The sequence below is a fragment of the Chrysemys picta genome, chromosome 25 (assembly GCF_011386835.1).
Source record: "Chrysemys picta bellii isolate R12L10 chromosome 25, ASM1138683v2, whole genome shotgun sequence".
Classification (NCBI taxonomy): domain Eukaryota; kingdom Metazoa; phylum Chordata; order Testudines; family Emydidae; genus Chrysemys; species Chrysemys picta.
The window spans coordinates 2568449-2591837 of record NC_088815.1 but is presented as its reverse complement, the minus strand read 5'-3'; the positions used below and the strand labels follow the sequence as shown (position 1 = coordinate 2591837).

Genomic DNA, 23389 nt, shown 5'->3' with positions numbered 1-23389 from the left:
AAATGAATGCTGCCCTGGAGAATTGGATTCTGTCCCTGCAGCTGATGCTGGGCGAGTCACCAGACTTGTCACAGGTGGTCACTCATTGCGTTGTCCTCATTTTTTGGGTGCCAGACTTGAGACCATGGAGTCTGTTTTTCTGGCCATGCTGAGTGCTCACAGCGATAACTGAAGTCAAGGGGAGCTCTGCTTTGAACATATAAAATGATATGCACTCTGAATAAAAAGGTCCTAGGTATCTCAAATTGAACACCCATAATTAGTGGAAACTTGACCATAACCTCTGTTCCTCAGTTCCCATCTGTAAAATGGGAATAATACCACCCCTTCACCTGACAGGGGTGTTGTGAAAAGAAATTAAGGTTGGTAAAGCACTTAGATATTATAGTGATGAGCACCACAGAGGAAATTAATAATTGTGTCTTCAGAGCAAAGTTCAGTACCTTAGGCCTGAGGCCAAATACTGAAGAAGAGAAAACACAATATTTAATAACAGCTCATGAAGTGGGCACCGTCTGTCCTGTGCGTTGAATGAACGCATCCTGTGGAAAAGCTAGCATGTGAACAATTACAGTAGAACCTCGGAGTTCCGAACTGACCAGTTAACCACACACCTCCTTTGGAACCGAAAGTGCACAGCGAGACAGCAGCAGAGACGGGAAAAAAAAAGGGGACTGTGTTAAACAGAAACTACTAACAAAATAAAGGGAAGCAGCATTTTTCTTCTGCATAGTAAAGCTTCAATGTTCTGTTATAAACTTTTGAAAGAACAGGAGTCCTTGTGGCACCTTAGAGACTAACACATTTATTAGAGCATAAGCTTTCGTATGCTCTATATGCATCCAAAGAGGTGGGCTGTAGTCCACGAAAGCTTATGCTCTAATAAATTTGTTAGTCTCTAAGGTGCCACAAGTACGCTTGTTCTTTTTGCGGATACAGACTAACACGGCTGCTACTCTGAAACTTTTGAAAGAATCACTGTAATGTTTTGTTCAGAGCTCTGAACACCCTCCATTCCCGAGGTGTCAGGACCGCTGAGGTTCTGCTGCACAGCCCTTACCATGCTGCATGTGCTCAAGGAGGCAGAGTTAAGGTTGATTAATTCTGGCATACTTGACTTTGCAAGGGCACTAATGCTGCGTTCCTGCAGTTTGTGTGCGGGACCCTGGACCGGTTCCGGGCCCACCTATCCCTGCAGTAGGTGGGCCCCAGCCCCGGGGTTAGGGTGACCAGACAGCAAATGTGAAAAATCGGGACAGGGGGTGGGGGGTAATAGGAGCCTATATAAGAAAAAGACCCAAAAGTCGGGACTGTCCCTATAAAATCGGGGCGCTACCAGCTGCTCTGCATGCCTAGGCCAGGCCCATAGCTCCCCCGCCCGCCTTCGGCAGCCTGTGGAACTCGCTGCCACAAGATACTACCGGCTCTGGAGCGGCCTCTTGCGCCCCGCCCCCCGGCGCGAGCGGGTGACGCCATCACGCGGCGCGGCGGGCAGGTCTCACACACGCTTCGCTCCCAAGATGGCGGCGGCGGCCTGGGGTTGCCGGGTGAGCGGAGCGGTCCGGGCCAGGCCGGGGGCGGCGAGCGAGGGGAGTGGGTCGGGGCGGTCCAGGCCGGGGGAGGGGGTTGAGTGGAGCGGGCCGGGCCGGGCCAGGCTGCGGGAGGGGATTGAGGGAGGGGAGCGGAGCGGGCCGGGCCGGGCCGGGGGTTGAGCAAGGGGAGCGGAGCGGGCCGGGGAAGGGGGCTGACCGAGGGGAGCGGGCCGGGCCGGGCCGGGGGAGGGGGCTGACCGAGGGGAGCGGGCCGGGCCGGGCCGGGGGAGGGGGCTGACCGAGGGGAGCGGGCCGGGCCGGGCCGGGGGAGGGGGCTGACCGAGGGGAGCGGGCCGGGCCGGGCCGGGGGAGGGGGCTGACCGAGGGGAGCGGGCCGGGCCGGGCCGGGGGAGGGGGCTGACCGAGGGGAGCGGGCCGGGCCGGGGGAGGGGGCTGACCGAGGGGAGCGGGCCGGGCCGGGGGAGGGGGCTGACCGAGGGGAGCGGGCCGGGCCGGGGGAGCGGGCCGGGCCGGGGGAGGGGGTTGAGGGAGGGGAGCGGGCCGGGCCGGGGGAGGGGGTTGAGGGAGGGGAGCGGGCCGGGCCGGGGGAGGGGGTTGAGGGAGGGGAGCGGGCCGGGCCGGGGGAGGGGGTTGAGGGAGGGGAGCGGGCCGGGCCGGGGGAGGGGGCTGAGGGAGGGGAGCGGGCCGGGGGAGGGGAGCGGGCCGGGACGGGGAGGGGGCTGACCGAGGGGCCGGGCCGGGGATTGAGCGAGCGGAGCGGGCCGGGGCGCTGCCCCGGGGTCTCCTCGCCGGGCCCTCGGGAGGCGGCGGAGACCAGCAGTGGCTGTAACTCGCCCCAGTCCCCGGCAGCGGCCCGCGCTGGAGGCGGGATTCGTGCGGCGGGGCCTGTCCTGCGCGTCGGGGGGCGGCGGGTCCCGAGGGCAGGAGACAGAGGCGGGAACAAGAAGCCCCGAGTCCCCGCCGGTGCCCTTGGCGCTGAGACCAGCTGCAGGGGCTGAGCTGAAAACCTCCAGGTCTGGTTTCTCCAGAGCGGAGCGGGGGAGGCGCTGTTCTGCTCGGAGGGTGTTTTCCCCGAGAGCGGCTGGGCTCGGCCTGACCCCCCTGGGAGGCAAAGGCAAAAGGCGAAGGTCAGAGGCTGTCACAGTCCCAGTGGCTCAGCACTGTGCTCTGGGTGGCCCTGCTTCACCTGCCTCAGCATTCTTGGCTGTCATCCAATAAATATAACCGGCTGCCTCGGTTTACCTTTATTTCTCCAAATGGGTTGCTGTGTACACGTGTCATCTCATGGAAGAAATTAATATCACTTTTCGTGTTGTTAGACTGATTTTTGATGACCTTTGATAAAAATGTTACATTCCAAATCTGAGGCTTTCCCTGTGTTCAGCTAGTTAATGAATGAATGAAACAAGTTTCTTTTATCAAATTGCTCTGGGGCGTTTGAAATTGCATTCAAGAGACTCTTTTGGTGACCCCAGATACAAAGAGCTGATTGGACTTTTCACCCTGTTTCAGATGAGCCCAATGGGTCATATAGTACAGTAGCCAGGTTGTCTCAGGGTGTCTCTACACCTGAAATGCCACAGTGGCACAGCTGCACCTCTGTAGCAGTGCCAATTCTGTATAGGGGCAGGGATAGCTCAGTGGTTTGAGCACTGGCCTGCTAAACCCAGGGTTGTGAGTTCAGTCCTTGAGGGGGCCACTTAGGGATCTGTGGCAAAATCAGTACTTGGTCCTGCTAGTGAAGGCAGGGGGCTGGTCTCTATGATCTTTCAGGGTCCCTTCCAGTTCTAGGAGATAGGATATTTCCATATATTATTATTATTATTAGACCCTACCTACACCGACTGGAGGGATTTTTCCTTCTGCGTAGGTAATCCTTATCCTCCAGAGGCGGTAGCTAAATCAAGTGAAGAAGTCTTCTGTCAACCTAGCACTGTCTACATTGGGGGTTAGGTCGGTTTAACTACTCTGCTCAGGGGTGTGGAGTATTCATACCCCTGGGCGACATACTTTAACTGAATTAATTTGCTAATGTAGACCAGGCCTTAGACAGTTTCCAGTACCATCTGCTTCAGAAGAAAGTTCAAGAAACCTTGTTAAGGACAGCAGTGGGATAACTTGCCCATATAGGGGAAGATTTTTCTAAGCTTCAAGCTTTTTGTGGTTGGCTTAGGCCAGGGGTTCTCAAACTGGGGGTCAGGACCCCTCAAGGGGTCGCAAAGTTATTACATGGGGGGGTTGTGAGCTGTTAGCCTCCACCCCAAACCCTGCTTTGTCTCCAGCATCTATAATTGTGTTAAATATATTAAAAAGTGCACTCAGAGTCTTGCTATGTGAAAGGGGTCACCAGTACAAAAGTTTGAGAGTCACTGGCTTAGGCCCTGAAGAATAAAGTTTTATATCTCCTCTATTTAATGTAACTGTGGATGTTTCCATTATCCATATAAATATCTAATGCTTTTTAAAACCTGCTGGGCTCTTCAGTGATATCTTATGGCAGTGAGTTTCATAGGCAGAAGACATAGAAAATTATTTCCTTTTATCAGGGTTAAATGTATTATTTCTCAGTTTCTGTAGCTGTCCTCTTGAGCTTGGATAGAAAAAGTAAATAGCAGGGTTCTGAGTTGAAAGATGATGTCTCGTTGCAAATATGGAAACTAATTGTCAGTCACCCTGTTACAAGGATCTTTGTAACAGATATTTTTGGGGAGTTATGGAGTACCCTTTCTCAGGAATAAGCCTTGCCTTCAGTTGGTGATATTTGGGATGAGGCTCCTTCATAGCAGCAGCGGCAGCAAGGGAAAACAATCAGGCTGCTCAAGACAGATCTTGAGCATTTATGAGCCTGGTGAAAAGATGGGAGCCCAGAGCCTTTGAGGTCCCCTACTACAAGGCTTGAGGGCAAGATCAAACATTCCCCATCCATAAAGTCTATTAGAGTTGTGTTAACTGAAAGGAGTCTGGCTTAGCATGGGCATAGTGATTTGGTGGAGTGGTTCTAGAGAAAAACAACAGGGTCCTGTGGCACCTTTAAGACTAACAGAAGTATTGGGAGCATAAGCTTTCGTGGGTAAGAACCTCACTTCTTCAGATGCAAGTAATGGAAATCTCCAGAGGCAGGTATAAATCAGTATGGAGATAATGAGGTTAGTTCAATCAGGGAGGGTGAGGTGCTCTGCTAGCAGTTGAGGTGCGAACACCAAGGGAGGAGAAACTGCTTCTGTAGTTGGATAGCCATTCACAGTCTTTGTTTAATCCTGATCTGATGGTGTCAGATTTGCAAATGAACTGGAGCTCAGCAGTTTCTCTTTGGAGTCTGGTCCTGAAGTTTTTTTGCTGTAAGATGGCTACCTTTACATCTGCTATTGTGTGGCCAGGGAGGTTGAAGTGTTCTCCTACAGGTTTTTGTATATTGCCATTCCTGATATCTGACTTGTGTCCATTTATCCTCTTGCATAGTGACTGTCCAGTTTGGCCAATGTACATAGCAGAGGGGCATTGCTGGCATATGATGGCATATATAACATTGGTGGACGTGCAGGTGAATGAGCCGGTGATGATGTAGCTGATCTGGTTAGGTCCTGTGATGGTGTTGCTGGTGTAGATATGTGGGCAGAGTTGGCATTGAGGTTTGTTGCATGGGTTGGTTCCTGAGTTAGAGTTGTTATGGTGCGGTGCGTGGTTGCTGGTGAGAATATGCTTAAGGTTGGCAGGTTGTCTGTGGGCGAGGACTGGCCTGCCTCCCAAGGTCTGTGAAAGTGAGGGATCATTGTCCAGGATGGGTTGTAGATCACTGATGATGCGTTGGAGAGGTTTAAGCTGAGGACTGTAGGTGATGGCCAGTGGAGTTCTGTTGGTGTCTCTTCTGGGCCTGTCTTGTAGCAGGAGGCTTCTGGGTACACGTCTGGCTCTGTTGATTTGTTTCTTTATTTCCTTGTGTGGGTATCGTAGTTTTGAGAATGCTTGGTGAAGATCTTGTAGGTGTTGGTCTCTGTCTGAGGGGATGGAGCAGATGCGATTGTACCTCAGTGCTTGGCTGTAGACGATGGATCGTGTGGTGTGACCGGGGTGGAAGCTGGAGGCGTGAAGGTAGGCGTAGCGGTCGGTGGGTTTTCGGTATAGGGTGGTGTTAATGTGGCCATTGCTTATTTGTACGGTGGTGTCTAGGAAGTGGACCTCCCATGTAGATTGGTCCAGGCTGAGGTTGATGGTGGGGTGGAAGCTGTTGAAATCATGGTGGAATTCTTCCAGGGTCTCCTTTCCATGGGTCCAGATGATGAAGATGTCATCAATATAGCGTAGGTAGAGAAGGGGCATGAGTGGACGAGAGCTGAGGAAGCGTTGTTCCAGGTCAGCCATAAAAATGTTGGCATATTGTGGGGCCATGCGGGTGCCACTGGTCTGGAGGTATATATTGTCACCAAATTTGAAGTAATTGTGCGTGAGGATAAAGTCACAGAGCTCAGCAATAAGTTGTGCTGTGTCATCATCAGGGATACTGTTCCTGACAGCTTGTATTCCATCTGTGTGTGGGATGTTTGTGTAGAGAGCCTCTACATCCATGGTGGCTAGGATGGTATTTTCTGGGAGGTCACCAAGGCATTGTAGTTTTCTCAGGAAATCTGTGGTATCACGGAGATAGCTGGGAGTGCTGGTGGCATAGGATCTGAGTAGGGAGTCCACATATCCAGACAGTCCTTCAGTGAGAGTGCCAATGCCCGAGATGATGGGGTGTCCAGGATTTCCAGGTTTGTGGATCTTAGGTAGTAGATAGAATAACCCCCGTTGGGGCTCTAAGGGTATGTTGATTTGTTCCTGTGTTAGTATAGGGAGTGTCCTGAGTAGATGGTGCAGTTTCTTAGTGTATTCCTCAGTGGGATCTGAGGAAAGTGGCCTGTAGAATTTGGTATTGGAGACTTGTCTGGCAGCCTCCTTCTGGTAGTCAGATCTGTTCATGATGACAACAGCACCTCCTTTATCAGCCTCTTTGATGATAATGTCAGGGTGGTTTCTGAGGCTGTGGATGGCATTGCGTTCTGCATGACTTAGGTTATGAGGCAAGCAATGTTGTTTTTCCACAATTTCTGCCTTTGCATGTCGGCGGAAGCATTCTATGTATAGGTCCAGACTGTCATTTCGACCCTCAGGAGGACTCCTTGGTGTTCACACCTCAACTGCTAGCAGAACACCTCACCCTCCCTGATTGAACTAACCTCGTTATCTCCACACTGATTTATACCTGCCTCTGGAGATTTCCATTACTTGCATCTGAAGAAGTGAGGTTCTTACCCACGAAAGCTTATGCTCCCAATACTTCTGTTAGTCTTAAAGGTGCCACAGGACCCTCTGTTGCTTTTTACAGATTCAGACTAACACGGCTACCCCTCTGATACTTGGTTCTAGAGAGGCAGTCATGTGGAGAAGCAGTATTGGCTGTGAAAATTGAGCAGGTAGGGGCTCCTTAAGAGCTTCTGGCTGGTCTGGGGAGAAGCTACAGCTTTGTGCTGGCTGAGTGTGAAGGAGCATGCCTTGGTGTTTGGGAAAGAAGGTTGGCTCAGGGATGGGAATCATAGCATGGAGAGAGCTTTGCAATATGCTGATCTCTGAGCTGATTCCGGTGTGCAGCTTAAATGGAATGACGGAATTAAAGGGTTAATTATGTGGGCTAGGGATGTGCTGTATTTATACTTCAAGTGCTTCTCTTCCATTCCCTGTAACTCAGGAAGCAAGAGGTGTTTGTTCCTGGCCTCCACCAACAGAGAGCTCACAGAGGTGGGATGTTGTTCCTGGCCTCACTACTTATCTCATGGGGGCCTCATCCTTCCTTTTGGGTAGGAGACAGTGCTTGACCCTGTCTTCCCCCAGGCTTACTGTATTGAGACTCTGGTGCTGGGAGTCAGGAGACATGGGTTCCGTTCCAGGCTCTGACAGACTCTCACTATTCTGTATTTGAATGAAGTAGAGATAATGTGGCTTGTTTAACTGCTGTGAAATCTCCGAATAGAAAGCATGTTGTTGTTTCCTCCACTCCAAGTTCATTGCTGCTCAAAATGTTTTTTTCCGTGTGGTCAGGCTGCCTTGTCTCCCTGCCACTAGCATAAAGCTGTAGAAGGCTCCTTCTCACATGTCAGCAGGGGGACAGGCTGGTTTCTGAAATCAGGAATTTGGCATGTGTCTGTCTAAGAAGGGAATTACTCCTGGCGGAATTTTGCACCAAAATATTAAACATTCTGTATACAAGATTTTAAAATTGTGCATATTTTATTTGTTAAAATAACACGATATAACCATGCCAGTTTCAATTATTTTGGCAATTTATTTCAAAATACCTGTCAGCAAGTATGTCTGTAACAATACAGACAACAAAAAAGATTCAGGAAATGTTTTTCGACAAATAGATTCCTTACTGGAAATATTAATACAGATCTTTGAGTAATAATTCATTTAAACTACAATACAGAAACTTATTTCCCACACCCTTCAGAAGCAGTGCAAAGGCTTCGGGGAGTCAGGGTAACGGAGGAGCTGAGGGAGAGGGAAGTTATTGCCGGGCAGTGGCCTGGGAGTTAACTTGCAGGGCTGTTGGGTGTGGGTAGGAGAAATATATGGAACAAGTTTTTGGGAGAGGTATTGTTAGGGAGATGGGGAGCCTCCGCCATACAGACCCTGGCTGACCCCTAGCTTTTCCCATTCAGTTAGGCACATCTGCCCCTCTCCTCGTGTGTCCGCGTACCTCTGTCCCCCCATCTCCATGTGGCCCTGCACCCACACTGAGCCAGGCATAGCTGCCCCCGTCTCCATGTGGCCCTACACCCCCACCCTTCTGTCCCCATGTGGCCCTGCACCCCCACTCCCATGTGGCCCTCACCCCAGTCTGTCCCCCCACTAGCCTTCTGAACCCCAGTCTGTGATATCCCCCAGCAGCCTCATGTGCCCTACTATGTCCATCCCCCATTCCTCCTCATCTGGCCCCGCAGGCAGTGCGCTGTGAGGAAGGCATCCTCTGCCCCCTCCCTCTCCACGGCTGGATGCTCGGGCCCATGAGCCAGCTGCTCTCTCTTCTGGTGCCACATCAGGCCATGGTGGGCAAAAGGTGTTATTGCAATGTGACCCCTCTGGTTGCTTCCCTACACCTTCCCATCAGAATCAGTTATACTGTAGGGAAAAAAAAATTTGCAGAGGCCATTTATTCTGCATTTGCGCAGTGGCACAGAATTTCCCCAGGAGTGGTGGGTGTAGGACTGAAGCTGCAAGCAGTAATAGGCTGTCCCACTGCATTTCAGCAGAAACAATTAGTTTTTCTTTTAAAAAAATGTTTCTAGCCCTATAAATTGCAAAGAAATGTTCCAAATATCACTTAAACAAGTAGTGACTGAGTTTGCAAATAGAAAAAGTTATTCTGAGGTGTGAACTTCCCTGTTCATCCCATATGGATGTTAGCTCTGAAGATTACAGATGGCAAACTAAATTGCACATGAGCTTTTAACTGCTAATAATAGCAGAAACATCTAGCTACTCTGGGATGGTGGGTGGCACTTAGAGCAGTACTGTATCCACCCAATTCCCAAAATAATGACAAATAGGCCCACCCATATTGGGGATAGCTTACAGTCTGACCCTCACGTTTTCTACAAGTGAGTGATAGGGATGCGGCAGTGCTTTCATTCATAATAAAGTTGCAATGCGCTGGTTTGTTCTATGTATCCAAGCTCTGGTGAGTGAGAAGTTCCGGTATAGCTCCCAGCTTCTGTTCCACAAAGGTTAGCCAGAAATGCCCCTTTTTGCTGTGTTCTTTACTTCCCTTTTTCCACTGGCTTTTTGGGCACTGAGAGTGACCCAAGCAGGTTTAATTATTTCTTTATTCTTTGCTAAAATGTGTTTGTTCTTTGTTTCTGTTTGCAGAAATGCCTTGTCAGTGGCACAAGGCTTATATATGGAAGATGCCCAGCTCCAGTACTCCCTAGTGGCATTGTTTATAGATTGGGCATGCCAGTTTTAGAGCTACAGCAGGTATGTTGATGGGCAGGGTTTTATGCATGCATTAGACTGAAAGTATGTTTTAGTAATGATAAGAGTATTGGGGTCTACTAGAAATTGATATGCTTCTGACAAGTGGCCACCCCAGGTTGTTGACTTCAGTGTGGCTTTCAAAGATGTGACAATTTTTTTTTTTTTTTTTTTTTTGGATTTGTAAGATACCAGCTTTCCCTCCATATATTTGATTGCCAGCAATGAGCCCAGTTGATAAAATCCAGTAGTGAGGCTCCAGTCGTGTGTGCAGCCACCAAAAGCAGAGGTCTTCAACAGAAGAAATTGGCTGGTTATTGAAACCTAGCAGCTCAGTCAGAACAGTGTGACTCCTTTACCACTTGAGGGAGTAACTTTTTTACTTGAGTGTACATTTACCTCTAGTGCTCTGTGCAGTGCATGTGAGATTTCATTGCTATTCTGAAGGCACAGTGTTCCTTGGCCATGGTATTTTGGCCATCCTCAAGATGACTAATTTCCACATCCTTTTGCATGGCAGACATGAAGTGTAAATCTACCTGGCTATGATACTTAATGTCTCTTTAGATTGCACAGATGCTAATAATTATTTTTTTTAGTCTAGATACTATTCTTCACGAGGCAGAAAAGGCTTTATATCAGGTTTTGTGGACAACCTCAAACAGGAATTAGCAAAAAATAAAGAGATGAAAGAAAATATTAAAAAATTCCGGGATGAAGCTAAAAAGCTAGAAGAATCTGATGCGCTCCAGGAAGCAAGGAGGAAATATGTAAGTCTTCATCATGAATTATTTCGTTGTCCACACCTTCATTGGCCAGTCAGTAGTCTATTACAATTTAGAGTATTGTAACCTAAGCTTCTGTGCAAATGAGCTGTTGTGTTTGCTGTATTCAGGAAAGATCTGGACTGACTGATGGAAACACTAGTAGGTGCAATGAACTAGTGTAGAGAGTTAAGTATTTCTACAGGTTTAGTGGAATTTCTTTCCAACAGACATTTTAATAGAAATTATAAATAATAAGCAGGTAAAAAGTCACTTATCTATAGACATGGAGATCCAATTAAGGCTTTTTCACTTTTATTGTATTGATTAGACATAATCACATTCTTAATGCATTATAAAACAACTTTACTAGAGAGAAAGTGCTTTCATTGCACTAATGAGGAACTGAAGTCTGTTATGACAGCATTGAACATTCTTTCAGTGGCCAGATTCAGTACAGTGAAGGAACCAGGGAAGTGGGAATTAATAATAATCTTGAATTGCTTCACATTTATATTATTGTCTCTTAACATTTTTCTTCTTCGAGTGATGGTCCCTATATGTATTCCAAATATGGGTGTACATGTGTGTCATGTGCTGGAGCCAGATGTTTTTCCTAGCAGTGTCTGTTGACCTGCATGTGTGTCATGTGTCCCCTTGTGCTCCTAGCCGAGGTTAGCTAGGAGCCGTGCATGTCGACGCCTCCTGTTCCCTCTAACTCAGTGGTTCCCAAACTGGGGTTCGTGAAATTTTACGGGGGGTCCTCGGGGGGGAAAAATTCTCTAATGGCTGTCAGAGCCGTCCCTAGGGCAGCCCGAAGCCCCTGGACTTCCAAGATCTAAGCAGATCAAAGCAAGCATAGCTATCCCACTGAGGAGATTTAAACTTCAAGACTCCTTGTAAGAAATGGAAAGGGAGGTGGATATTTTGTGCTGTTTTTAAAATTAAATAGGGAGTTAATATTGTTTTTAAAATTATTATGAACAATTTTAAGCTTTGTTGTAACGTGCCTTGTTTGCCTGGACTGCTCAAGACCTGAATGCTTGTGTAGGAGGAACTCTTTGAGTTGGCTTCTTAAATGCCTTCATGCTGTTTCACATCTGGTACTCGTGATGAAACATAGGAGCCTTGTCTTATAACAGGCTTATTCAAAGTGATACAAGCTGCAAAAGTGAATTTTCATAATGTAATAAAAATACTGTAATAACTAATAATTAATCATAAATAGTGTGTAATAAGCATGTCATAAAAACAAACTTTATATTTCCAAGATCACTGCTTTTATAATTTATACTCCGGTAAAGGAGAAAATCCCTGGAAATATTCATTTTTATGAGGGGGTTCGCAAGACTTGACATTTTAGTGAAAGGGGTTCACAGGTTGTTAAAAGTTTGGGAACCACTGATCTAACTGCTGCATGGCTAGAACCTCTGTTCCTTCCTGCTCTTAGTCTTTTAGCTAAGAGAGTGACCTGCTCCATTTGTGTATAGTTCTTGTTTGGTTTTTTTTGTAGATAGCTAGTTGTATATAGAAATTAATGTTAGTCTACCCCAATTGGGGTTCGCTCCCTCTGCCCCGCTGGGGTCTATGCCGTGTGTTCCAGGGTTTAAAAACTGATTCTTTCCCATGCTCATTCTCCATGAGCAACAAGCACCAGTGGCATCTTTACTGCCTCGTGGAGTCTCACATCGTCACTCGTTGCATGATTTGCAAGTCTTTCCCATCCTAGACTCGGGAAGTGCAGAAGCTCTGCTTCCGAAAATACTGGATGGGGGAAGCCATGAGACTGTGCACCCACTCGGATCTGTAACCATCTGTGCAGTGTCTATCACTGGTGGTGAGCGCTTCCTCCAGCACTTCTCATGCCCTGGATATAGCGGTCAAGGAGAAATCCAGATGTGAGGGTAGGAAGCACTGTCATGGGCATAGGAGCAAGTCCCTGTTAAGGACTACTTCTAAGTGCAGCATTTCCTCCCTGAGCCGGGCCAGGTCAGGTGAGATGTCGTGCCCAGACACTGTGGCACCAGCACCCAAGCTTCTTCGCATCGAGAGTAAAGCAAAGCACAAGAAGGATCCAGCGGTACAGCTGGTCGCCCTGGTACCGACCCTGTTGGAGCAGTCCCTGGAGCATACACCATCTGTCCTGCTGCCACCTCCACGTCCTTTGGTCCAGCTGGCCTCATGGACCCTGCCTTGGTCTTCCGGCATCTCCACGGGCACTCCCCGGACTCCTGGTTGTGTGGAGCCCCTTCTCTTGCCAGAGGAACTGGAGATACCTTACCCGCCTTCTCCGCTTCTCTCAGGTTCCCCACTCACCTGCGAGGTTCCTACTCTGGAGGACAACTGCTCCTGCTCCTTCCGGACCGCCCCTGCTGACTCTGCAGTGTGGCTGGCCCACTCTGTTTGTTCCATCACTATCCGAGCCATCTTCAGTCTAGGAATACTTTTCTGAGCTGGAGCCCTCCTTCTCCCCTTTGTTCAGGCACAGCTCGGACTTGCATCCCTGGCTGCCTTATCCTCCAGCTTATGGCCCGGCAGCAACAGTTGGGCTCCGGTACCTCTTGGGCTTGCCACACCCCCAGGTCCCGACCCGTTAGCCACACTGGGCATTCTGGGACCCATATCGCCAGCGATACCCATCCTCCCAAGCCTCATACCACTCGGCCCAGGCTCCTTCACTGTTGGGCTCTGAGGAAGATGCAGATGTAGAGCTGGTTCCTCATCACCGGATGAGGTGCTCATCCCTATCTCCCCCTGATGATCGAAGGCAATACCAAGACATGTTACAGAGGGTGGCAGCAGACCATGGCATATCGCTGGAGGAGGTTCAGGACCAGCAAAACTAGCTCTTGGACATCCTCCACCCTTGGGGACCATCAAGCGTGCCACTCCCCAATAATGACGCCATTCAGCCCACAGCCCCGTGTCGCAAGCAGCAGCTCCAGCAGTTCTGCCCCCGGCTCTATGCGCCTTACCTGGGTCTGGAGGTGAGGTATTTAAGGAGTCCTCATGTAGTCTCATTGATGTTTTGGCTGCAGCAGCCCAGTCAAAGGTTGCTCTGTCCCTCAAGGGCGTTATGGCTTTGTATTTCCAACCAACGAGCCTTGTTGGGGAGGTATGATTACAATATTTGGGACTCCTTGGCAAAGTTTAAAGATTTGCTGCTTCAGGACTTCAGGCAAGAGTTTTCCGCTTTGATAGAGGAAGGGAAAATTGTAGCCAGGGCCTCACTCTAAGCGGCCCTGGATGGAGCTGATGTAGCGGCCAGAACAATGACTTCTGCAGTGGTCATGAGGCGATGCTCCTGGCTTCAATCCTCGGGATTTCCACCTGAGGTCTAACAGACCATCCAGGATCTCACATTCAAGGGTACTGCCCTCTTCTCGGAGCAAACAGACACAAAGCTGCATGTGAAGGACTCCAGGGCCACCCCAAATTCCTGGGCCTCTACTCACCGTCCGAGGAAGCATTTTAGGCTACAGCAACCGGCCTGCTTCTCGGCCACACTGCCTGGGGAGGGATAGTTCAGTGGTTTGAGCATTGGCCTGCTAAACCCAGGGTTGTGAGTTCAATCCTTGAGGGGGCTGTTTAGGGATCTGGGACAAAAATCTGTCTGAGGATTAATCCTGCTTTGAGCAGGGGATTGGACTAGATGATCTCCTGAGGTCCCTTCCAACCCTGATATTCTATGATTCAACAGGACCTGTTCAAGAAACGGAGCAGGGGTTACAAGCCTAGACAACTGCTCCCTGTCACCTCAACCGCACCACCAGGGTCTCTCACAGACCTGGGAGGCCCAAAGAGAACTTTTGAAGATGCACCCAAGGGCCTTATTAGTTCCCACATTTTGTTTTCAGACCGACTCTCCCACTTCAGCCCAGTGTGGTCCCTCATAACCTTGGATTGCTGGGTGCTGAGTATGGTGGAGGAAGGTTACACCCTTCAGTTTTCTTCCATCCCTCCTCCCACCCCCCCTCCGTCTTCAGGTGCTAGCCCTGCTGCAGGTAGGGGCAGTGTACGAGGTGCCTCAGAACCTAAGAGGGAAGGGGTTTTACACCCAATATTTCCTAATCTCGAAGGCCAAAGGGGGTCTTGGGTCCATCCTGGACCTGTGTTGCCTCAACAACTATCTCAAGAAACTGAGGTTCTGCATGGGTTCCCTGGGCTCCATCATTCCCTCCCTGAATCCCACCCTCGACTTAAAAGACTCCTATTTTTCACATCTCCATCTTTTGAGGCCACAGGAGGTTCCTCAGATTTATCGTAAACCAGACCCATTACCAGTTCACCATCCCCCCCCTTTGGTCTGTCATCAGCACCTAGGGTTTTCACGAAATGCATGGCAGTGGTAGCGTCTTTCCTCAGATGGCGAGGTGTTCAGGTCTACCTGTACCTCAAAAGCACAGGCATTGTCAGCAGCGTTTCTAGCCAGGTCCCAATCCAAGACATCTGCAGGGCTGCTACCTGGCCGTCAGTGCATACCTTCTCTGCCCACTGCACCATCACCCAGCAAGCTAGAAATGATTTCAGATGAGCAGTGTTGCAATCCTCATGTCCATGAACTCCGAGCCGACCTCCTTGGGTACCGCTTGTGAGTCACCTAATGTGGAATGGCCATGAGCAATCACTTGAAGAAAAACAGTTACTTTCTGTAACTGTTCTTTGAGACGTGTTGCTTGTGTCCATTCCATGACCCATTCTCCTGCCCCCTGTTGGAGTTAGCCAGCAAGAAGGAACTGAGAGGGTGCAGGGCTGGTTGTGCCCCTAATACCAGCGCATGAGCGCGCAGCATCAGAGAGTGCTGGAACCCCCCTGACGGATACCACTAATGGAAAAATTTCCAGCTATGGTGCCCATGGTGCGCACGCACACCTAATGTGGGATGGGCATGAACAACACATCTCGAAGAGCCACAGTTACAGAAAGGTTAGTAACCATTTTTTCCCTCAGTGGTATCCATCGGGGTCAAGTTCGTGGCTCTTGACATGAACATGTAGACATCCACCCGGCCCACCAGAAATTTCTCCCAATTCCAGGTGGGAGAGCACCACTACTAATTCTGAGTCCTGACTTTCGGCGACGCCACAGCTGTGAGAGTCTTCACGAAGGTCTTCGCTGTGGTGGCAGCCGTCTCGGCTAGTAGGTATACCCCTACCTAGGTGACTGGCTTCTTGTTGCGCTATCCTGACGAGCTTTCCTCTGCCATCCTTACCCTTCATGCTCTCCTGACCTCTTTGGGTGTCTGCATCATTGAAGAGAAATCTCTGCTTATACCTATGCCGACAATCAACTTCATTGGGGTGCAACTCGACTCAGTTGCAATGTGTGCTTTCCTTCTGGGGGATCGCTTCACAATGCTGATGGCCATAGTTGTGAACCTCCGCCACAGCCCTCACACTACGGTCTGCCATTGCCTCTCTCTCCTGAATCTGGTTGTTATGGGACCTCAGAGCTCTCAAGTTACTTGTAACTGGTTGGCTGTTAGATCCTTTCTCCTATTCCGTTTGAAGCCCTTACACCACTTAACCTTGTTTGCCTCCTTCATTATCTCTCTTTCATATTTAAGGCAGCTATTGGTTTACACGGCATTGATTTGGGCACAAATTTTAAACGTCTAAAAATAGAACATTATATTCTTATTTTCCATGTGACTGATCCCCATTTCTGTTCCTTTCACTTCAGATAGTTAGAAGAGTCCATGGATCCTATTGAGGACAGAGTTTAACTGGGGCTGTTCTTCTGTCCTACAGTAGTATGTCACCCAAAGAGTGCTGTATGCTGGACTGTATTGATGCAGTGCTATACAATCCTCATGTGGTTATAATTCTGACTGATGCATTGGTTCCTGTTAACATAAAATTTTTGCTTGTGCTGCAGAAAACTATTGAATCTGAAACAGTTAAGACCTCTGAAGTGATTAAAAAGAAGCTTGGAGAAATAACAGGATCAGTCAAAGAGGTACAGTATAACCTTGCAAAAATCTGTCAGTTTACTTGTGATTTGCACTTTGTCTGCATTGAATTAATGTCCTTTATCTCTTTATTCTAGTTGAAGGAGGGTAACTATTGCTGCCCTTTCAGGCCAGGGTCACTAAAGAGACCTGCAGTGGTAACTGCTGAAGAATTTTTTGGTGTGACTAGTGTGACAGCAGATGTGCAGGCAGTATCAGCACCCCGTGTTTCTTCCTTGCTGCAGGGTAGATGGGTGTGTACGTGGGGGTTTGACTATCTGATAGCTGCAGAAGAGAAAATGCCTCAAGGCTTTGTCTTCATTGGGGCATAGGCAAGTCAGATACCAGTACCAACATGGAAGTACCCATTTGGGAAACATGGCTAGGGGCAATGTTGTGCTTGAGCTGTGCACATGTGTGGCTATGCAGCAGTCTAGGACTGGCTGTACATCTCATGTGGCTGGCACCTGGGTCCCCAACCTACTGGAACGGAAGGCAGCTGCTCTCAGCACTGTAGACCGGCAGGAAGCTTTGAGGCAGCAGGGAGGAAGGGTACAGAGTGGGTGGAGGAAGCAGGGTTTCTGGAGGGGGTCGACTAGCACCTGGGTCCTGTTTTACCTGCTGGGCCCTCCTGCTGGATCCTGTGACAGCTCCTCTTGGTGCTGTGGAAGCCTCGAGCTGGTAGGGAGGGTGGGGAAAGAAGGCTGAGGGCGCCATTTAGGTGGGGAGATGCTGTTCATGGTTGAGTCCCTGGGCGCATGGCGCTAACTGTGGTGAAGGTGGTCCCTGCCGCTGGCACCAGCGTCCAAGGGCTGGCAGAGCTGAAATGAGCCTCCAGCAGCCTGGCCCAGAAAGGATGGGGGAGGCAGGAGTCTGTGCTGTCACTGCTGCTGGGCCAGGGGTGCCTGGTCTGTGCACTCCTACCCACTCCCAGCTGCGATGGCAACTCCCTGGCAACCAGGGCGCAGAGAGGAAGTCAAGGAGTGCTGATTGAGGGGGCAGGGGAGCACGGCTGGCTGATGGGGAAAACACCTAGTGGTACTGTCCACCTGGCAACCCCTTCTGTGTGGGTTTGTCTTCCCACCCATCCCAGAATCAGCTGCCCACTGCCAGTGAAGCCTCTGACATCCCTACAAAGAGCACCTGCTAAGCCAGCCGTGCTGGTTCGGAGTGAAATGGTGATCAACTGTTTGTGGAGAAGTTTTAACCTCTGGCCTGCCACAGCCTGTGTGTAGCACCACACCCCCCAGGCACTCGCAGGTGTATGTAAAGCTTATTTTGTTGGAGTGAAAGAGAGTATTTGGAACTTCTTTCCTGGTGGATCAAAAATTAGTGCACAGAGCTGTCTCCGCCAGAGTTGCACTGGCCTGGACTGCATTTCTTTCTATCTCTTAGAGTATTAACAAGCATGTGGGTATTTCAAAGGAAAGGTCTAGAGTATTTTAACTGCCAGGTGGCGCAGCAAAAAAAAAAAAGCCAATATGTTGTCAGCAGCATGTGGCGGCCTCTGGGCAATGCAGGAGTCCTGGTGCTGTGGAGTGGGGAGAGGCTGCAGGCAGGTCAGCAGCTGGGAGGAAGGACCTGCAGCCTGGAAACTGGGGTTTTCCACAGGGAGCAGGGGCTCCAGGGCTGCACAGTATCTCTCCCTGTGCTGTCCGGGAGGTGTCCTGCCCTGGCACAAGGGGCCCTGGGCTTGCTGTGTCCCAAAGATTCTTTCCCTGACTGCAGCCCCGCAAACCTACCTTCCACTTATTGGCAATTTTTGGATAATAGCAACTTTTTGCTGGAACCGAGAGGTTGCTGTTAAGTGGCATTCACTGTGTATAAATAATTGCCAGTCCAACATATGTAGTTCTATATCTGGCCAAAAATATTTTCATCACCAATGATCACAGCACAGCTCTGGGATTACTGCTAACACTGCAGCACAAAAGTCCGGCTTGTTGAAACTGTAATTGCTTAAGACAAATCAATTATTGGTCCTACAGACCTTGACCTACTAACTTGCTGATTTTCCCTGGTGGTGACTTGGGAAGTCTCTAAAAGCCAAAAAGAGGAATCTCTTTCAAATCCAGGTGATGATCCATGTTTCTCACATCATTTTCCTTCCATATTATTGCAGAGTTTGGACGAAGTAAGTAAGAGTGATATTGGTCGGAAGATAAAAGAAGGTGTGGAAGAAGCTGCCAAAACAGCAAAGCAGTCTGCAGAATCAGTGACCAAAGGAGGGGAGAAACTGGGCAAGACCACAGCATTTAAAGCAATCTCTCAGGTACACATGCAGGTGACATGTCTTCTTTGGTGCCCTGCCATGCAGCACCACGTTCACTAACAAGAAAGCTGTTTGGAAAAAAACAAACAAAAAAAACCCCTCCCAAACCGTAAATGTCAAGTCATTCTGCTGCACTCTTCAGCATTATGCTGCTTTTTTCACCTTCAAGTGAATGTAGTTTTGAGAGCAAAACTCTTCTAACATACAGGAGGTACTTAGGAGGTGCTGGAATAAACTGATAAGTTAGAGCTGTAAATCACCAGGATTGGATGATTTGAGAGCCCTGAACAATCTTAAGCATCAGGTCTCCTGCTTCTCGCTGTGGGGTGGGAGTCCACACTGCATGAGACTCCTCGTCAGATGCTTGTACGCTCTGCAAGGATTAATGCACCTCAGCAAGTATCTGCAGTGACACCAAGCTGTGTTTTAAAAACAGAGTAAGCTTTATTAGTCAACTGGAACACAGCATTGGATGTCCTTAGATTAGGATAAAGAAATGAAGGTTAAAACATAGTCCATCTGGCCAAGCCAGCACAGACCCCAGCCAAGCTGTAGTGGATTCCATCTCAGGCTCTCTCTCTTCCTGACCTGCTGGTTACCTCCCAATCTTTTGTCTCCAGGCAAAGCCATCCTATGTTCACAACCCCGTCTGCTGGAGCTTCCCGGTGTTGAGTGTCGATTGTTGAGTCATTGGGGCTTTTCGTTATTCCTCTGGGCCCTCTGTTGATCTGGATCAGTTTCATTACAGCTCAGACAAAAAAGCAACACCCACACCTCATGTCCTGCATTGCTCTGAGAGCAGACTTAAACCCTCCCCCCCCCCCAGGGTAGCAATGCAAAGGACAGGGCAACCGAGGCACACACCAGCTCCATAAAAATATTACAGAAAAGCCTCACTTTGTCCCACCTACCACTGAACCTTACTTCAGCACCAGGCAGGGCCCCTCTTTTTTTTTTTTCCTAGAAGGGATGTAAATACTCCTGTGTCATGGCATAAACGTTAGCGGTGGATTCTCTGTAACCTGAAGTCTTTAAATCATGATTTGAGGAGTTCAGTAACTCAGCCAGAGGTAGGGGTCTATTTCAGGGTAGGTGAGGTTCTGTGTCCTGCAATGGGCAGGAGGCCAGACTAGATGATCATGGTGGTCCCTTCTGGCCTTAAAGTCTGAGTCTATAAGCTAACCACTGACTGACTGGGTTGGAAGAAATTTCTCATTACAGGTGTATTGCAAATAGAGAAGCATCTGATCCTAGCGGCTGTTGGACAGGGTACTAGGCGAGCTGGATCGTTGATCTCATCAGTCATGCCAATTTTTGTGTTTGTGTTCCTAATAAGACGTCATCTGCTAAAGGTCAGCTTCAGCTGCAGTAGCAGATATTATACAGTGGCATTTCTATAATGAAGCCTGTTAGCTACATCTGCTGCAGTAAGAAACTCCCTTTTCAGACCTGCCTGCTGTTTTTCTCCAAAGCAGGCTACCAGGCCATCCCTTCCAGGCAAGCAGACATTTTGCAGGATTTGATAGTCTTACTGTATACTGAATTTTATGTGTGCTCGTGTCCATCACTCTTCTGTGATGGCTACAATGGCCAAACTTAGGACCTGGTCCTGCTTCCATTGAAGTCAATTGCAAAATTCCTGTTGACTTCATTGGGAGCAGGGTGTGGTCTATAGTATTAAAGATGTAATAAACTCTTTTACTATTCAACATGAAATATTGATACATACAAAGAGGTCTTTTTTTGTTTGTTTTTTGAGACCTTGGTTTTTGTTTTTTTGGCAAACACCCAAAAGCATTTAGGGCTTGTCTACACTTAAAACACTACAGTGGTGCAGCTGCACCATTGTGGCTGTGCCACTATAGTGCTTTAGTGTAGACACTACCTATGCCAATGGGAGAATCCCTCCCATCCACGTAGGTAATCCACCTCCCCAAGAGGCATCTTAAAATTCTTCTGTCGACCTAACGCTGTGTGTGCACTGGGGGTTAAGTTGATATAGCTATGTTTCTCAGGGTGTGGATTTTTCATACCTCTGAGAGATATAGCTATATCAGTGTAAATTCTTAATGTAGACCGGGCCTTATTTTAAAATGTAAAGTTTACTGATTAAATATAAGAAAGAACAAGAAATTAAAACACGTTTATATTGAAACGGAAATTATGTGATTGTGCAAAACAAAACCTTTAAATTCTTGGAGACAAGATACTAGTCTTATTTTTAGAACAACATTTTTGATGAAAAGAAAGGGGTTAATTTTACTTTTAGTTCTGATTTGTAAAGGGGCTTCTATTTTAACTTATTTTACCTCTATTTTTTAAGACACGCACAGTTTGGAATAGAGAGACTGGAAAAGGTGGGGGAAATATGACTTTTGATGATGATTTTGGAATACTGGAGTGTTGGTCAGTTACAAATGGATGCTTTGGCAGGCAGGTCGACCACAGCACCTATTCCTTGGACCCTGGTTCACATTCCAGTCAGGGAGGAACCATCACAATTATCTAGTCTGACTTGCACATCGCAGAGGCTGACCACAGAACCTCACCCATCCACCCCTGGAGTAGGCCATAAGCTCTGGTTGAGTTATTGAAGTCCTCAAATCTTGATTTAACATCTTCAAGTTACAGAGAATCGACCATTTACTCTACTTCAAACTAGCAAGTGGCCCATGCCCCATGCTTCTGAGGAAGGCAAAAAAAACCCAGCGTCTCAGCTAGTCTGTCCTGGTGGAAAATTTCTTCCCAACCCCAAATATAGTGATTAGTTAGACCAGGGGTTGGGAACCTCCGGCCCACTGCTTAATTTAATCCGGCCCACGGCAAGTCTCCGCGCCATGGGCCAGAAGCCCCAAGCCTCGGTGTGCCCCAGCTCCCGGGTGGAGGAGCAATCAGGGACGTGCTGCATGCTGCCCCCACTCCCCCAGTGCCGGCTCCACAGCTCCCACTGGAACTGCAGGGGTGGACCCATCTAACATTTCTGTCCGGCCAACGTTTCTTTGGTTTCTTGAGTGTTGAGACCACAGGTTTTTTTTACAAATGGATTACCTTTACGTATTTAGTTTACTGGATTTATCCATTTATAATTTTTAGATCAGAAACTAGATAGTTCTGTATGGTGGTTACATTTTTACAGTAGGCAACCAAGTCTGGAGTAACCATCTTAATGTCCACAGAACTTTGCTACACCATCACTTTGTGAACTACTTGGAGGGAGTAAATATTTTTAGCTTTGACATGAGGTACATTGACAATAAAGATAACTTCCAATTTTTCTTTCTTTTCATAAATTGGTGTTACGTTTCCTAGCCTATAGGTTACAGTTGTTGTATAGAGCTTGATTTTTTTGGTAGTAGCTTGACCTAGTGTTTTTTTGATCATTTTAAAATGTTGGAATTCAGTATATTGGAATTCAATTGCTTTTTTAATTTTTAAAGCTGGTACTGGTTTGTTTCTTAAATTCTTTATTAGCTTTTTAGTTTTCTTATTAAGAACATAAGAACGGCCATACTGGGTCAGACCAAAGGTCCAGCCAGCCCAGTATCCTGCCTACCAACATTGACCAATGCCAGGTGTCCCAGAGGGAGTGCACGTAACAAGTAAAGATCAAGTGATCTCTCTCCTGCCATCCATCTGCAAACCCTCTGACAAACAGAGGCTAAGGATACCATTCCTTACCCATCCTGGCTAATAGCCATTAATGGACTTAACCTCCATGAATTTATCTAGTTCTCTTTTAAACACTGTTATAGGCCTAGCCTTCACAACCTCCTCAGGCAAGGAGTTCCACAGGTTGACTGTGCGCTATGTGAAGAAGACCTTCCTTTTATTTGTTTTAAACCTGCTGCCCATTAATTTCATTTGGTGGCCCCTAGTTCTTATATTATGGGAACAAGTAAATAACTTTTGCTTATTCACTTTCTTCACACCACTCATGATTTTACATACCTCTATCACATCCCCCCTTACGCTCCTCTTTTCCAAGCTGAAAAGTCCTAGCCTCTTAATCTCTCCTCATATGGGACCCGTTCCAAACCCCTAATCATTTTAGTTGCCCTTCTCTGAACCTTTTCTAATGTCACTATATCTTTTTTGAGATGAGACCACATCTGTACGCAGTATTCAAGATGTGGGCATACCATGGATTTATATAAGGGCAATAAGATATTCTCCAGCTTATTCTCTATCCCTTTTTTAATGATTCCTAACATCCTGTTTGCTTTTTTGACTGCTGCTTCACACTGCATGGATGTCTTCAGAGAACTATCCACGATGACGCCAAGATCTCTTTCCAGATTAGTTGTAGCTAAATTAGCCTCCATCATATTGTATGTATAGTTGGGGTTATTTTTTCCAATGTGCATTACTTTACATTTATCCACATTAAATTTAATTTGCCATTTTCTTGCCCAATCACTTAGTTTTGTGAGATCTTTTTGAAGTTCTTCACAGTCTGCTTTGGTCTTAATTATCTTGAGCAGTTTAGTATCATCTACAAACTTTGCCACCTCACTGTTTACCCCTTTCTCCAGATCATTTATGAATAAATTGAATAGGATTGGTCCTAGGACTGACCCTTGGGGAACACCATTAGTTACCCCTCTCCATTTATTCCTACCCTTTGTTCCCTGTCTTTTAACCAGTTCTCAGTCCATGAAAGGATCTTCCCTCTTATCCTATAACAACATAAGAGCCTTTGGTGAGGGACCTTGTCAAAGGCTTTCTGGAAATCTAAGTACACTATGTCCACTGGATCCCCCTTGTCCACATGTTTGACCATGGGACCATGTCCAGGGTCCAAATCCTTTCACCACATCAAAAGGGGTGTAAAATGTTTTTTTCC

General features: G+C 48.0%; 1 protein-coding gene across 1 annotated transcript in view; it reads left to right on the top strand.

Moving 5' to 3' along the window:
• Positions 1-1392: 1392 nt before the first annotated feature.
• TIMM44 (translocase of inner mitochondrial membrane 44) overlaps positions 1393-23389 on the top strand; it is a 61796-nt gene continuing 39799 nt past the window's right edge. The window contains exons 1-5 of the mRNA XM_005283775.4: positions 1393-1547; positions 9456-9563; positions 10160-10330; positions 16202-16282; positions 18397-18546. Coding sequence (XP_005283832.2) covers positions 1521-1547; positions 9456-9563; positions 10160-10330; positions 16202-16282; positions 18397-18546 — 537 coding nt within the window. The 5' untranslated portion in view covers positions 1393-1520. The remainder of the gene's footprint in view (positions 1548-9455; positions 9564-10159; positions 10331-16201; positions 16283-18396; positions 18547-23389) is intronic.